The sequence below is a fragment of the Salvelinus alpinus genome, chromosome 6, assembly GCF_045679555.1.
Source record: "Salvelinus alpinus chromosome 6, SLU_Salpinus.1, whole genome shotgun sequence".
Classification (NCBI taxonomy): domain Eukaryota; kingdom Metazoa; phylum Chordata; class Actinopteri; order Salmoniformes; family Salmonidae; genus Salvelinus; species Salvelinus alpinus.
This window is the reverse complement of record NC_092091.1, coordinates 26,249,416-26,265,486: the sequence shown is the minus strand read 5'-3', so window position 1 is coordinate 26,265,486 and position 16,071 is coordinate 26,249,416. Positions and strand designations below refer to the sequence as shown.

General features: G+C 41.7%; 1 protein-coding gene across 1 annotated transcript; it reads left to right on the top strand.

The window, feature by feature from the left end:
* The first annotated feature begins 3,702 nt into the window (after positions 1-3,702).
* LOC139578453 (doublesex- and mab-3-related transcription factor A2-like) lies at positions 3,703-6,750 on the top strand. Its single transcript, XM_071406057.1, has 2 exons — positions 3,703-4,580; positions 4,909-6,750. The coding sequence occupies exons 1-2, from the start codon at positions 4,133-4,135 to the stop codon at positions 5,754-5,756; spliced, it is 1,296 nt and encodes a 431-aa protein (XP_071262158.1). The 5' UTR covers positions 3,703-4,132; the 3' UTR covers positions 5,757-6,750.
* Positions 6,751-16,071: the final 9,321 nt, after the last annotated feature.

The window sequence follows — 16,071 nt, the reverse complement described above, 5'->3', positions numbered from 1 at the left end:
CTAATCAATTTTTATGGGGGTAGCCTGTAAGGTTTGATATAGCCAAACTATTTCAGGGCCTATACATTTGTGGGCAATATAGCTTTACATTTATTACCTACAGTAATAAATATAACGTTTTTTCTGGAGTTATTTCAAGGTTGTGATCTACAATGTCTTCAAGGAAATGCAACCATTCGCTTGAACTCCATCATCATCGCCAGAGCCTCATGTGAACTAGAGGTTAACAACGTAATGAGCACTTGGTGAGTAGATGAAGCGTGTAAATACGCACTGGTTTTCCCAAACCCTGTGCCTCTTACACCTTGTATAACTGCTACTCTAACCTCTGTCTCTGTTAATAGACTATGCGATTTCATCGGGAGACCCCGGGAGGCAATCCGTGTCCAGCCGTGCTCAGGCAGGGCAGCAGCAACGAAAGAGGTCGCTCAAATACCTCACCAGGGTGCTGCGGCAGCAGAAACATGCTGCTACATATGTTGGGTCAAGCACTCCCTTTGTGACTGCCTAAAATGGTGTAAAAACCCAGTCATCTGTAGCCTTTCTTAAAGAAATGAAAGCCTCTCATGGGTTTTTGAAGCATAGGCCTAATGAACTGTTCAAAGAATGTTGAATTTCTTAAGTGCCCACAGTCACGTTTTAATTGCGCTGGGGCATTTAATTGGAAACCATGAGAGAACACCGATAAAAATGTTTCATGGTAGGCCTATCCATGCATTAATTATATTTTTATTAAACTACCATATTAACTCACTCAAAGCTGTTATATTTCCAACTTATTTATATTTCCGACCGAAAGAATTGTCCATGTTTGTAGGCTAGTAGCCTAAATGCAGGCCTAATTATTGTTAGATTAATGCCTCCAAAAAGGTAATTTGTTGTGCCTGCGTTTTTTAGCATGTTGAGCTTTATCCTCAATCTATTAATCAACTAACTTTGTTCAACATTGACCATAGGTGACATCAACTCCATCTCAATGTTTATATATTAGGCTACGCCACCCCGTGATTTATTGTCATGAAGTTTTCATGCGTGTGAGATAGCTGCCGAGATAATTAGTTTGAATGTCAAAAATATATAGTTTAATGTCGTCTCTATTAGGTAATTAAAGGTGCAGATGACAGCGGCAGGGGAAACAGATGGCATTTGCTTACTGTGGTTCATAGGTAAACAATGAGAAGAGCGGCAGGTCCGCGTGCTGGAAACGCAGCGCGCGGAGCGGAGTGCAACATGCACCCCTTGTAGAGGCGACCAGAAAAGCCCTAGTCTAAATGTGGAAAGGTGCTCAGGGTTACAGAAGTACGGGTTATGATGTTTTGGTTTGTTGTTGTGTTTTGCAGCCCTATTCAGTCAATATAAACCCACATTAGTTATAATACATTGAATGCAGTGTCCCATGTAGGCAGGTGAAATGTTTAGCCGGTCTGTATTTGTAAATGATGAGGATTACTGCTAAATGTTCTTTGAGAGGGGGCATGCAATGTTTGGTTTTCTGCAGTCAATCAATATTACTGTGAAATTACAGAATTTGGTGCCAATAAAACATAACACTCAACATTGCATGATCCACAAGGCCTAGTTCAGAAGAAAACATAATTGCCTAGCATAGTCCTACATTTCACGTTCTTGGTAGGCCTATTTACATTTGTTTATCAGTCTTGTGCCATTGAACATAGTTATTGGAGTCCACTAAATAAAGTTATTGAATTGATGCACTCGAATGAACATTTCATATAAGCCCTTTAAATATGTACATTATTGGATCGATCCTTATCGTTAGATACAGCCTATTCCTCATTATTTCAATAAATAGTTTGTACAAAGTTAATATGGCGTTCTGTGGTTGGTGAGAATTGCGAAGTTTCATCCACTGTATCAACCCTACCTACATCATTTAAAAAGGTGATTGTAGGCATTGGTCAACGAGAGCATGGATCCACAGGCACCATCAGGATCCCAAGTTCAGCCTGGAGTGACATCGGACGGCTGCAACATCATCCCCGGGTATCCATGCATGGCCAGCAACCTCCAACAAGTTAGTAGGCTATATCACCTGCAAACTGGTCGTCCAAAAGTACCCTACAAATTAGAAATCTTGATATCTTGTGAGAAAAAGGTAAACAGTTCAATGCACACTAATAAAAGTTGAATAATGAGTTCATACAGGCTAAGTTGGAATTCATTAGTCATATTGAATTATTGCAACTTTTTTGAGTAAAGGCTCAGAAAATGTGTAATAATAGTAATCATTATAATCTTAATAATCGTAATAAAGTTACTGCATTATCACTTAATTTGTGTAAACAATGATTTATTGATTATCGCATTGTCAGTGTCGTTTTAAATGATTCAATCTAAAAATAGTCATATAATATGAATGAAACAATGAAAACACTTTTGTTATCAACATCTATGACTAATAGCAAATAGAAATCATCTTGATTGCAGAAAATATAGGGTAGGCATATGCACACATTTAAAACATGCTGTCTTCAAATTTCGAGCTCGTTGTAAAGGATTTGTTTAGCCTATGAACTCAGAAAGGGTTCATCGTTTTTTCACCATTTGATTTATGTATGTTGAAGGTATTTGGTAGCTATGTGCTTGAATTGAAATATTGTAAAAACAAAAAAAATATATATCATTATTATTATAAATAATATTCATAATAATAAAAATAAAAAACGTTCAAATGAAACGAAAATTATGTTGGTTCATTGTTTTCTGAGGACATAAAGAATATTTACTGCTTTGGGATATACTTGTAGACAATATGGTCTTCTATAGGCCTAGATATTGTTTTCCTAAATATAACCACACTGAAACGTTTTTGTTGTATTTTGTTTTGACATAATAAAATAAGTAGCGTATGTTTGTAGCTAAGGGTCCGGCTTGCCTCAACTGAATCGCATAATGCATGTCCATGAGTAGCAATAAAATAGTGTTATAATCTGGATTAGGCCTATCATTGTACAATGAAAACACTTACTACGTTACTATTGTAAAACAAATACGTTACTATTGTTATTGTAAAAAGTTGGGTTTATAATAAGGCAACCTCATTTTATCATTTTTATTTATATGATAAAGGCGTTATTTTCCAACTCCATGCACAACATTCTACCAGCAATTGCATAGCATAGGCTAGTCTATTTGAATCAATATGTAAATGTCACTTACCTTGTGATTTGACAGAATTAAAAGGGCAGTGACGTCAGTGAGACTTTAATTATTGTCTGTCTCAAAAAAGGTGTAAATAAAATTGAAGGATCAATAACGGCTTTTTATACAAGTAAGACACGTGATGCACAACATCATGAAAATCAATCAAGCAAATGAATATAGATAAACTTCAGATAGCCTAGGCCTATCGAATTATTGCCTGAAAATGTCTCTATTGACAAAAGTGCATTTCATTTGATCTTGGGAATCTATTTCCCAAATTTCCCATAATAAATATGACTTAATTGAAAATCTAGTTCCATTTGCTTTGAAATTCGAGTTAGTTAAAAATAATGTATTTTAGCTCTGCAGGATCCCATTCAGATTCTAAACACTTGTTATTTGAGAAAGAACTCTGGTGGACACAGTTGAAAAAGGGACAAGCCAATCAGATTGCACCTTCCCCGTTTGACCAATGACAGGCGCCACATTGTTGTCAAATTTGTCTAATGAAAACGTAGGAGCAACAATGGAGAGAGAGGGGATCTGTATCTAGTGGCAATCTCTTGAGTAAGTTAGTGTCTCACGCTGGTGCGAATATAGCAACCTCGGCTCCTTTTGGTGAAATTAAGTTAAACAGGGGAGAGCACTCATTTCTGCAAGTCTCTTGGATTTCTCCTCGTAAATGACGTTTAAATTTCTGTATAGATTGTTGCAGAGATCAAGTATTGACAGGTTGCACGGCGTTTTTATACCTTATTAGCTAAATTGACAAACAGGTAATTTATCTTGGTGAAGCTTTAGGTGAGGCTACATTCCGTTCTCTTCAATGGACAGAAAACACCGGTAGAAGATTTCTTAATAAGTTGTGCAGATATGTTGAAAACTATTCAGCTGTTGTGAACAATCATCGATACACCATCGCGTTACTTTTTTCCAATTGATAGTAGATATTGGTCAGCGACAGGACATGGATCTGAGACCAGAGCTCTCCACGGCGCCGTCAGGATCTCAGGTCCACCCTGGAGCCGGAGGGTCTGTCAACATCCCCGTCTCCATGGCCAGTAGCCTCCTGCGTGGTCCGATGCTATATCGCACAACGGAGAAGTATCCTCGCACCCCGAAGTGCGCCCGCTGCAGGAATCATGGCGTGGTATCTGCGCTGAAGGGCCATAAACGTTATTGCCGCTGGAAGGACTGTATGTGCGCCAAATGCACCCTAATCGCCGAGAGACAGCGCGTCATGGCCGCACAAGTGGCTCTCCGTCGACAACAAGCTCAGGAGGAGAACGAAGCCCGGGAGCTGCAGCTCCTGTATGGGACAGCAGAAGGGCTAGCTCTGGCGGCCGCCAACGGCATTATACCACCTCGTCAGAATTATGAGCTCTTTGGTTCTGTCAACAACGAAAGTAACTCAGGTGAGTGGATTTATAGATTATCCTGCTCAGATCAGCCTGTTCATAAACACGAATAGGCCTAAATATTGGTGGAAGGTTGGTCAGGTTGTTTTGTGCGTAAATCCTGTGCATAAGCATGTGCTTTGCTAATGGTAACTTTGAAATAAAGGACACTGATAGAGAAATAATGTTCTGATGTGAAGAGGACAAATTGGCATTTAATTTACCAAACTGTCAAATTAATGTGACTATTTTGGTAATGGTAACAATATCAAACGTAGCCTATTAGGCGCCTCTTTAATTTGAGTGACAACATCTCATCGATTCGTTTTTCATGTATCTATTTCAGATTTAAGCATGCAGAAGTATGAATTGTTTCCGAAGTCCCAAATGTCGGCATCAGTGACCCAGCAGCAGACGGTGGGCAAATCGGTTTCCACTGACAGCGAACCAGGGATCTCCTCCCCAGACGCGCGTCATGGCTCTGGCTCTGAGAATGGAGACGGAGAGTCGTTCATCAGCTCTCCTGTCTCCAAGGCTCTGAAAGACGGAGAGGACACCCCGGGTTCGATTAGCCCCCTAGGTTCTGACTCGGGTTCGGAGACCGACAAAGATGATCAAGAACCCTCCCCATCATCGGCCGCCTCCAGGCAAATGAACCCAATCGATATATTGACCAGAGTGTTCCCCAGCCACAAGCGCAGTGTTCTGGAATTGGTTCTACAAGGCTGCGGGAAAGACGTGGTGCAGGCCATCGAGCAAATTCTCAACAACAGTGGACAAGCCAAGGCCCCGGAGCAGGTGTGGACAGCAGAACGCATACTCCAGAGCGCACAGCCTCCCCTCTCCTCCACTCCAAGGCCCATGTTACCGGGAGCCATGACGCTGAGCAACCGCTCCGCCTTCTCTCCACTGCAGCCAAACGCGCCACACTTTGGCGCTGATCCCAGCACCTACCCCCTGAGCACTCATCTAGGACTAAACCCCTTGCGCCTGGCCTACTCGGCCCACAGCAGAGGGCTCACCTTCATGACACCCTACTCCACCACGGGGTTGATGCCAACTCTGGGCTTCAGGCCGCCCATGGACTACGCATTCAGTGACCTCATACGGGACAGGACACTCTTGCACAAGGACCAGGGATACACCAATGGGCTGTACAGGCCCCTCGGCAACAACAACACAGACAAACCGTGAGACTGAGAATGTACAATGTGTCATGAACGCAGTCCTGTTGGGACTATGATTCAAGTGGACACATTCAGAGAGGGACACTGTATTTGTAGCCACAAGTGTTGAATGTTATGGAGAGATCAGTAACGTGTTTGGCTATTGCACTGCTGTACATAATGCTTTGCTTTTAGTCGGTTTGCTTGCCCAAAATGGCATCGGAAACCAAGCTCACTTATATATAACTTTGTTTTCTTAGAGATAGACTATTATTCCTTATACATATGTATTGCTATAAATCCCCCGCCAAGTGTGTAACCTGAAAATATCTAGTCAAACTATTTTGTCTGAAAATATTACTTAAAGGGGTTGCAATTCCCTAAAAACGGACAGGCAAACTATTCATCACACCATAATGTATGCAGTCGTATTATAATCGAGTGCATATACGGAGAAGATACAAATTCTAACTTCGATATGATTCCTGTAAATTGTATGGTTTCGATATTGAAAAAGTGTTTGCGTCCCAACCCAAGTGGGTTGTTTGATGATCCTGGTGCAATTGTTACTTTTACCTTTTCATTCCGAGTAATTCTTTTCTGGAAGAAAACATCCAACCTTACTAACGAATTATTGCTCACTCTTTTTTAGTAGCATACATCCATGCTTAAAAAACGTTTAAGCGGGCTGTCTTAAATTATTACCATAACGTGTAAATTACTGACGTTGAACATTTAAAAACGGAAGCTTAATTGTAAAACTATTGATGTATTGGCATTCCTTTTCTGACTTAGTTTTTATTGTTTCTCCAACAGTACAGTGTATATTGAATTTGATTATATAAGATTATTATATTACAGTTGACTTTACCTGTGTACTTGACCCAGCATTTATCAGCTACAACCGTTCTTCTCTATTTTGTGAAATTGCATTTTTTGTCCTGAAAAGTCTATTGGTTTTCTGTCACAAGCTGTACCGTCACATGTGGAATTGCTGGAAATAAATGTTATTTTATACAAAATGATTTCCAATTCTTTCTAGGCACTAATATAGCATTTATTTTCACACACGAACGCGCACACGTGCGCACACACGCACACACTTAATATTAGGCTATTGCTATTAGTTGTTATTAGCCTATTATTTGCAGTAATTATATAGTGTTTATAAGAATATGTATTCTAAACTTTTATCGCGCAGAAACTTGTCTTGTCTCATCATTACAATATTGTCATTCTCCATTTTCCCTTTATTCGTTTATAATAATCGTATAGACTTATAGACTCAGTCTTTGGAAACGGAAAAACACAGGGAACTGGCAAAGCACACATTCATTTAGGAATTAAAAGTCCACAACACTTGGAATATGATGCTGTAGAAACATAATCTCTCTTGCTCGCCGGAATCGAAGTGTTTACTCACGCCAGACAAATACTGTATAACAGAGTAAACAAAGTATTTGACAGTGTGCCTTCATAATGCCAAACGGAAAACGAAACCCAACACCTTTTGAGAGGCCCCTTTTTCCGCATTGCATGACTTTGATAGCTTTAATTTAACTGGAAATACATGACCTCTGTTATTAGATTAATTCATTTGAATTAATATCTGTCCATTGATATATGTACAAAATAAGAATAAATGTTCAATAGACTTAGGCTATATTCGATGACAAACAATTCCAATATGTTTCATAGGCCTACATCTTGACCCAATTAAATGTTCCCTTTTTTATTTGCTTTTATCTGTTTTTTCATTTGCTTTTATACAATGTACAATGTTTTAAAGTGCATACAATGATACTCGGTGTCAAACCATACCTCAAACAGCAATTATGTAAACATTGTAGACTTTTGTTTTATTATAGACATGGCTTGATTAAACGTGTCTTGCTTGCTGTTTGGGGTTTTAGGCTGGGTTTCTGTACAGCACTTCGAGATATTAGCTGATGTACGAAGGGCTATATAAAAAATAAACGATTACATCTGATCATCGTCAGCCAGAGCTGAAAGCTCTGTGAAACCGTTTAGCAGAACAGTTACGCTACAATGGTTTAAGGTCCAATGCAGCCGTTCTTATCTCAATATCAGATCATTTCTGGGTAACAATTAAGTACCTTACTGTAATTGTTTACAACTAAATTGGTCAAAAAGAAACAAGAAGAACTTCTTAGCATAGAGCAATATCTCAAGCAAGAATTCTGCTAGGACTGTCTGGGAGTGGTCTGAGTGGGGAGGGGAATCCTGAAAATGATTTGTTATTGGCAGAGAGGTTTGGGACTCTCTTTCTTACTGGTCTATTAACTAATTTATCGCATGATGATGTCACCATGGAAGGCCAAAACGTAATCCCACCTAAACAGGCTGAAATTTCAAAACAGCCCTGTAAGCTTTTAGGGAGATGACCAGCTAGTCACTCAGTTCAAGTTCAAGTATATATGTGAGAGACCTCTTTGTAATTTGTGCAGCTACATTACTCCATATCTGGGCCCATATTCAATAGGTAACTGCATACCTTTGCCCTGCCATTGTTGACTCACTCCCTTTGATGGTACAGAATTTGATAGGTGTAAACTCCAGGTAGGTAAGCCCAATGTCAGACACTCCACCTGGCCTTCTAGCAGGCTTAGGTGGAGCTACTACCATATTGCTCAAACACATGCAATCCTTTCAGATCAGCAAGGGGTACTCAACAACGGCAGAAAAAAGGGATCAGGTTATTGATTTGGGATTCATCCCTGTATACAGCCTATGTGACTAACTGGTGTCTGCAGTTCTCTCAGCTGTGCAAGTGAGAGGAGAGTAAATCCAGGAGTGGGCAGAAAACATCAGATCTGAGAATGCAGTTCAATGCATATACCCTACATACACTGTGTCACTGGAAGTTTTCTCGCTTTTCTTTTTTTATAACCATTAAATAAAGTCACATTTATGTCTTGACCTAGTTTTGATGCATTATGTTTGAGTACTCTGTGACCTCTCAAACTTTAGTGAAGCAGACAGTGATGTCGTACCTAGTGTACCTAATGCTGTATCGGATTTGGCCTGTCATCCTCCATCTTCATCATCAAGTTGAATGCAGACAAGTAAAACATTTTTTGTTGTCATGATTCCAGAACTTGTCTGACAGCGGCTTCTGCTGTAAAAAAAATGGTGGGTAAACGAACTCTTATCGCTAGTCACGGTGAAAAAAGTAACGCGTCCTATATTTCAATGCATTTTTCTGCGAAAGGTGGGTAAACTGTTGGGCAAAAAAGTGAGTAAACTGCGTTTACTTGCGTTTACCTTCAACTAAACTGGTTATAACAACTAAACTTGGCAGCTCCTGTGTGACGTCCGTCTCTATTTGTCCATCCTCTATTTTCTTTACAACAGTACCACCTGGTGGTCAACTTGATAGCTAACAGTACCCAGTTGCATCCCGACGTTTTCTTTCTCTTACAGAAGGGCAACAAGCATTATCATTTGGACCTGTTTGGGTTGGATAAATGTTATATATATATAAACACAGTACCAGTCAAAAGTTTGGACAATAACAGTGAAGATATCAAAACGATAAAATAACACATATGGAATCATGTAGTAAGCAAAAAGTGTTAAACAAATCAAAATATGTTTTATATTTGAGATGCATTCTCTAAACGAGCTCCATGAGGTAGTCACCTGGAATGCATTTCAACTAACAGGTGAGCCTTGTAAAAAGTTAATTTGTGGAATTTCTTTCCTTCTTAATACCTTTGAGCCAATCAGTTGTGTTGTGACAAGGTATGGGGTGGTAAACAGAAGATAGCCCTATTTGGTAAAAGACCAAGTCCATAATATGTCAAGAAAAGCTCAAATAAGCAAAGAGAAACGACACTCCATCAATACTTTAAGACATGAAGGTCATTCAATTCGGACAATTTCAAGAACTTTGACAATTTCTTCAAGTGCAGTTGCAAAAACCATCAAGCGCTATGATGAAACTGGCTCTCATGAGGACCGCTACAGGAAAGGAAGACACAGAGTTACTTCTGCTGCAGAGGATAAGTTCATTAGAGTTACCAGCCTCAGAAATTGCAGCCCATCTCAACATCAACTGTTCAGAGGAGACTGTGTGAATCAGGTCTTCATGGTTCGAATTGCTGCAAAGAAACCACTACTAAAGTACACCAATAATAATAAGAAACTTGCTTGGGCCAAGAAACACAAGCAATGGACATTAGACCGGTGGAAATCTCTCCATTGGTCTGATGAGTCCAAATTTGCGATTTTTGGTTCCAACCGCCGTGTCTTTGTGAGATGCAGAGTAGGTGAACGGATGATCTCCGCATGTGTGGATCCTACCGTGAAGCATGGAGGAGGAGATGTGATGGTGTGGGGGTGCTTTGCTGTTCACTCTGTCAGTGATTTCTTTTGAATTCAAGGCACACTTAACCAGCATGGCTACCACAGCATTCTGTATCGATACGCCCTCCCATCTGGTTTGCGCTTAGTGGGACTATCATTTGTTTTTCAACAGGACAATGACCCAACACAACTCCATACTTTGTAAGGGCTATTTGACCACGAAGGAGAGTAATGGAGCGCTGCATCAGATGACCTGGCCTCCACAATCACCTGACCTCAACCCAATTGAGATGTTTTGGGATGAGCTGGACCGCAGAGGGAAGGAAAATCAGCCAACAAGTGCTCAGCATACGTGGGAACTCCTTCAAGACTGTTGGAAAAGCATTCCAGGTGAAGCTGGTTGAGAGAATGCCAAGAGTGTGCAAAGTTGTCATCAAGGTGTAACCGATGTGAAATGGCTAGCTAGTTAGCGGTGGTGCGCGCTAATAGTGTTATTATTGGTGACGTCACTTGCTCTGAGACCTTGAAGTAGTTGTTCCCCTTGCTCTGCAAGGGCCGACGCTTTTGTGGAGCGATGGGTAACGATGCTTCGAGGGTGACTGTTGTCGATGTGTGCAGAGGGTCCCTGGTTCGAGGCGAGGAGCGGGACGGAAGCAATACTGTTACAAAGGCAAAAGGTGGCTACTTTGAAGAATATCAAATATGAAATATATTTGTTTAACACTTTTTTTGCTTACTACATGATTCCATATGTGTTATTTCATAGTTTTGATGTCTTTACTATTGTCATACAATGTAGAAAATAGTAAAAATAAAGAAAAACCCTTGATTGAGTAGATGTGTCCAAACATTTGACTGGTACTGTATATATTCAGACCCCTCGACTTTTTCCACATTTTGTTAAGTTACAGCCTTATTCTAAAATTGATTACATTTCTTTTCCCCTTCATCAATCTACACATAATACCTACATAATAACATAATACCACATAATAACTACACATTTTAAATGATATCACTGAAGCCCTTGACAAAAAACAGCACTGTGTCTCACCTTTTATTGATCTCTCTAAGGCTTTTGATACAGTTGATCATGCTATAGTAAGGCAGAGATTGTCGAGTGTAGGTCTTTCAGAGCATGCAGTTGCATGGTTTGCTAACTATCTGTCTGATAGAACTCAGTGCACTCAATTTGATGGGCTTATGTCTGTTAAATTGTCTGTCTTTAATGGTGTGCCCCAAGGCTCCGTACTTGGTCCTCTCTTATTCACTATTTATATAAATGATTTAGACAAAAAACTGTCCAAAATGCGCAACTTAATTTTTATGCTGATGATACTGTTATTTACTGTTGTGCATCGTCTCTTACAAAAGCTTTCCAGAACTTGCAAACTGCTTTTTATACTGTTCAACATACCTTGTGTCAATTGAAGCTTATCCTCAATACTGACAAAACTAAACTAATGGTGTTTTCTAAAGCAAGAAATAGACCTCTGAACCTTTCACCTATTACTACCTGTCAGGGCAAGGAGATTGAGGTTGTAACCTCATATAAATATCTTGGAATTTTAATCGATGACGGCCTCTCTTTTAAATTGCATATTCAACAACTTACAAAAAAATTGAAGCTGAAATTGGGATTTTATTTTAGGAATAAGGCCTGTTTTTCTTTTGAAGCCAGAAGGAGGCTAGTATCAGCTACATTTATGCCTTTACTAGACTAATGGGATATTTTATATATGAATGCTTCTGCTCAGTGTTTGAGATCAATTGACACCCTTTACCATGGCACTTTGAGATTTATTTTAAACTGCAAAACCCTTACGCACCACTGCACTTTGTATACCATGGTTGGCTGGCCTTCTCTAGTCACTCGTAGGCTCAGTCACTGGTATACTTTTATTTATTACATTTTACATTTACATTTGAGTCATTTAGCAGACGCTCTTATCCAGAGCGACTTACAAGTTGGTGCATTCACCTTATGATATCCAGTGGAACAACCACTTTACAATAGTGAATCTACATCTTCTAAGGGGGGGGGGGGGGGGGGGTTAGAAGGATTACTTTATCCTATCCTAGGTATTCCTTAAAGAGGTGGTGTTTCAGGTGTTTCCGGAAGGTGGTGATTGACTCCGCTGACCTGGCGTCGTGGGGGAGTTTGTTCCACCATTGGGGTGCCAGAGCAGCGAACAGTTTTGACTGGGCTGAGCGGGAGCTGTACTTCCTCAGAGGTAGGGAGGCGAGCAGGCCAGAGGTGGATGAACGCAGTGCCCTTGTTTGGGTGTAGGGCCTGATCAGAGCCTGAAGGTACGGAGGTGCCGTTCCCCTCACAGCTCCGTAGGCAAGCACCATGGTCTTGTAGCGGATGCGAGCTTCAACTGGAAGCCAGTGGAGAGAGCGGAGGAGCGGGGTGACGTGAGAGAACTTGGGAAGGTTGAACACCAGACGGGCTCCATCTTCTGCCCGGCTAGCTGTCTGAATCGCCGTGACCCCAACCAACCTCACTACTCACTGGACCCTTATGATCACTCGGGCTAAGCATGCCTCTCCTTAATGTCAATATGCCTTGTCCATTGCTGTTCGGTTAGTGTTTATTGGCTTATTTCATTGTAGAGCCTCTAGCCCTGCTCATTATACCTTATCCAACCTTTCAGTTCCACCACCCACACATGCGATGACATCACCTGGTTTCAATGATGTTTCTAGAGACAATATCTCTCTCATCATCACTCAATGCCTAGGTTTACCTCCATTCACATCCTACCATACCTTTGTCTGTACATTATACCTTGAAGCTATTTTATCGCCCCCATAAACCTGCTCCTTTTACTCTCTGTTCCGGACGTCCTAGACGACCAATTCTCATAGCTTTTAGCCGTACCCTTATCCTACTCCTCCTCTGTTCCCCTGGCGATGTAGAAGTGAATCCAAGCCCTGCAGTGCCTAGCTCCACTCCTATTCCCCAGGCACTCTCTTTTGATGACTTCTGTAACCGTAATAGCCTTCGTTTCATGCATGTTAACATTAGAAGCCTCCTCCCTAAGTTTGTTTAATTCACTGATTTAGCACACTCTGCCAACTCAGATGTCCTAGCCATGTCTGAATCCTGGCTTAGGAAGACCACCAAAAACTCTGAAATCTCCATCCCTAACTACAACATTTTCAGACAAGATAGAACGGCCAAAGGGGGCGGTGTTGCAATCTACTGCAGAGATAGCCTGCAGAGTTCTGTCCTACTATCCAGGTCTGTACCCAAACAATTTGAACTTCTACTTTTAAAAATCCACCTCTCTAAAAACAAGTCTCTCACCGTTGCCGCCTGCTATAGACCACCCTCTGCCCCCAGCTGTGCTCTGGACACCATATGTGAACTGATTGTCCCCCATCTATCTTCAGAGCTCGTGCTGCTAGGTGACCTAAACTGGGACATGCTGTAAAGTCCATGGATAGTAAGAGCACCTCCTCCCAGCTGCCCACTGCACTGAGGATAGGAATCTCTGTCACCACCGATAAATCCACTATAATTGAGAATTTCAATAAGCATTTTTCTACGGCTGGCCATGCTTTCCACCTGGCTACCCCTACCCCGGTCAACAGCATTGCACCCCCCACAGCAACTCGCCCAAATCTTCCCCATTTCTCCTTCTCCCAAATCCAGTCAGCTGATGTTCTGAAAGAGCTGCAAAATCTGGACCCCTACAAATCAGCCGGGCTAGACAATCTGGACCCTTTCTTTTAAAAATTATCTGCCGAAATTGTTGCAACCCCTATTACTAGCCTGTTCAACCTCTCTTTCGTGTTGTCTGAGATTGCCAAAGATTGGAAAGCAGCTGCGGTCATCCCCCTCTTCAAAGGGGGGGACACTTGACCCAAACTGCTACAGACCTACAGTGGGGAGAACAAGTATTTGATACACTGACAATTTTGCAGGTTTTCCTACTTACAAAGCATGTAGAGGTCTGTAATTTTTATCATAGGTACACTTCAACTGTGAGAGAAGGAATCTAAAACAAAAATCCAGAAAATCACATTGTATGATTTTTAATTAATTAATTTGCATTTTATTGCATGACATAAGTATTTGATACATCAGAAAAGCAGAACTGAATATTTGGTACAGAAACCTTAGTTTGCAATTACAGAGATCATACGTTTCCTGTAGTTCTTGACCAGGTTTGCACACACTGCAGCAGGGATTTTGGCCCACTCCTCCATACAGACCTTCTCCAGATCCTTCAGGTTTCGGGGCTGTCGCTGGGCAATACGGACTTTCGGCTCCCTCCAAAGATTTTCTATTGGGTTCAGGTCTGGAGACTGGCTAGGCCACTCCAGGACCTTGAGATGCTTCTTACGGAGCCACTCCTTAGTTGCCCTGGCTATGTGTTTCGGGTCGTTGTCATGCTGGAAGACCCAGCCACGACCCATCTTCAATGCTCTTACTGAGGGAAGGAGGTTGTTGGTCAAGATCTCGCGATACATGGCCCCATCCATCCTCCCTTCAATACGGTGCAGTCGTCCTGTCCCCTTTGCAGAAAAGCATCCCCAAAGAATTATGTTTCCACCTCCATGCTTCACGGTTGGGATGGTGTTCTTGGTGTTGTACTCATCCTTCTATTCCTCCAAACACGGCGAGTGGAGTTTAGAGCAAAAAGCTCTATTTTTGTCTCATCAGACCACATGACCTTCTCCCATTCCTCCTCTGGATCATCCAGATGGTCATTGGCAAACTTCAGACGGGCCTGGACATGCGCTGGCTTGAGCAGGGGGACCTTGCGTGCGCTGCAGGATTTTAATCCATGACGGCGTAGTGTGTTACTAATGGTTTTCTTTGAGACTGTGGTCCCAGCTCTCTTCAGGTCATTGACCAGGTCCTGCCGTGTAGTTCTGGGCTGATCCCTCACATTCCTCATGATCATTGATGCCCCACGAGGTGAGATCTTGCATGGAGCCCCAGACCGAGGGTGATTGACCGTCATCTTGAACTTCTTCCATTTTCTAATAATTGTGCCAACAGTTGTTGCCTTCTCACCAAGCTGCTTGGCTATTGTCCTGTAGCCCATCCCAGCCTTGTACAGGTCTACAATTTATCCCTGATGTCCTTACACAGCTCTCTGGTCTTGGCCATTGTGGAGAGGTTGGAGTCTGTTTGATTGAGTGGGTGGACAGGTGTCTTTTATACAGGTAACGAGTTCAAACAGGTGCAGTTAATACAGGTAATGAGTGGAGAACAGGAGGGCTTCTTAAAGAAAAACTAACAGGTCTGTGAGAGCCGGAATTCTTACTGGTTGGTAGGTGATCAAATACTTATGTCATGCAATAAAATGCAAATTAATTACTTAAAAATCATACAATGTTATTTTCTGGATTTTTGTTTTAGATTCCGTCTCTCACAGTTGAAGTGTACCTATGATAAAAATGACAGACCTCTACATGCTTTGTAAGTAGGAAAACCTGCAAAATCGGCAGTGTATCAAATACTTGTTCTCCCCACTGTATATCTATCCTACCCTACCTTTCTAAGGTCTTTGAAAGCCAAGTCAACAAACAGATCACCGACCATTTCGAATCCCACCGCACCTTCTCCGCTTATGCAATCTGGTTTCAGAGCTGGTCATGGGTGCACCTCAGCCACGCTCAAGGTCCTAAACGATATCTTAACCGCCATCGATAAGAAACAATACTGTGCAGCCGTCTTCATTGACCTGGCCAAGGCTTTCGACTCTGTCAATCACCACATCCTCATCGGCAGACTCAATAGCCTTGGTTTCTCAAATGATTGCCTCGTCTGGTTCACCAACTACTTCTCTGATAGAGTTCAGTGTGTCAAATCGGAGGGCCTGTTGTCCGGGCCTCTGGCGGTCTCTATGGGGGTGCCACAGGGTTCAATTCTTGGGCCGACTCTCTTCTCTGTATACATCAATGATGTCGCTCTTGCTGCTGGTGAGTCTCTGATTCACCTCTACGCAGACGACACCATTCTGTATACTTCTGGCCCTTCTTTGGACACTGTG

Coding starts and splice junctions, on each gene's coding strand:
- LOC139578453 (XM_071406057.1), top strand. CDS start 4,133: ATGGATCTGAGACCAGAGCTCTCCACGGCGCCGTCAGGATCTCAGGTC. Junction 4,581..4,908: donor CAACAACGAAAGTAACTCAG/GTGAGTGGATTT, acceptor TATCTATTTCAG/ATTTAAGCATGCAGAAGTAT.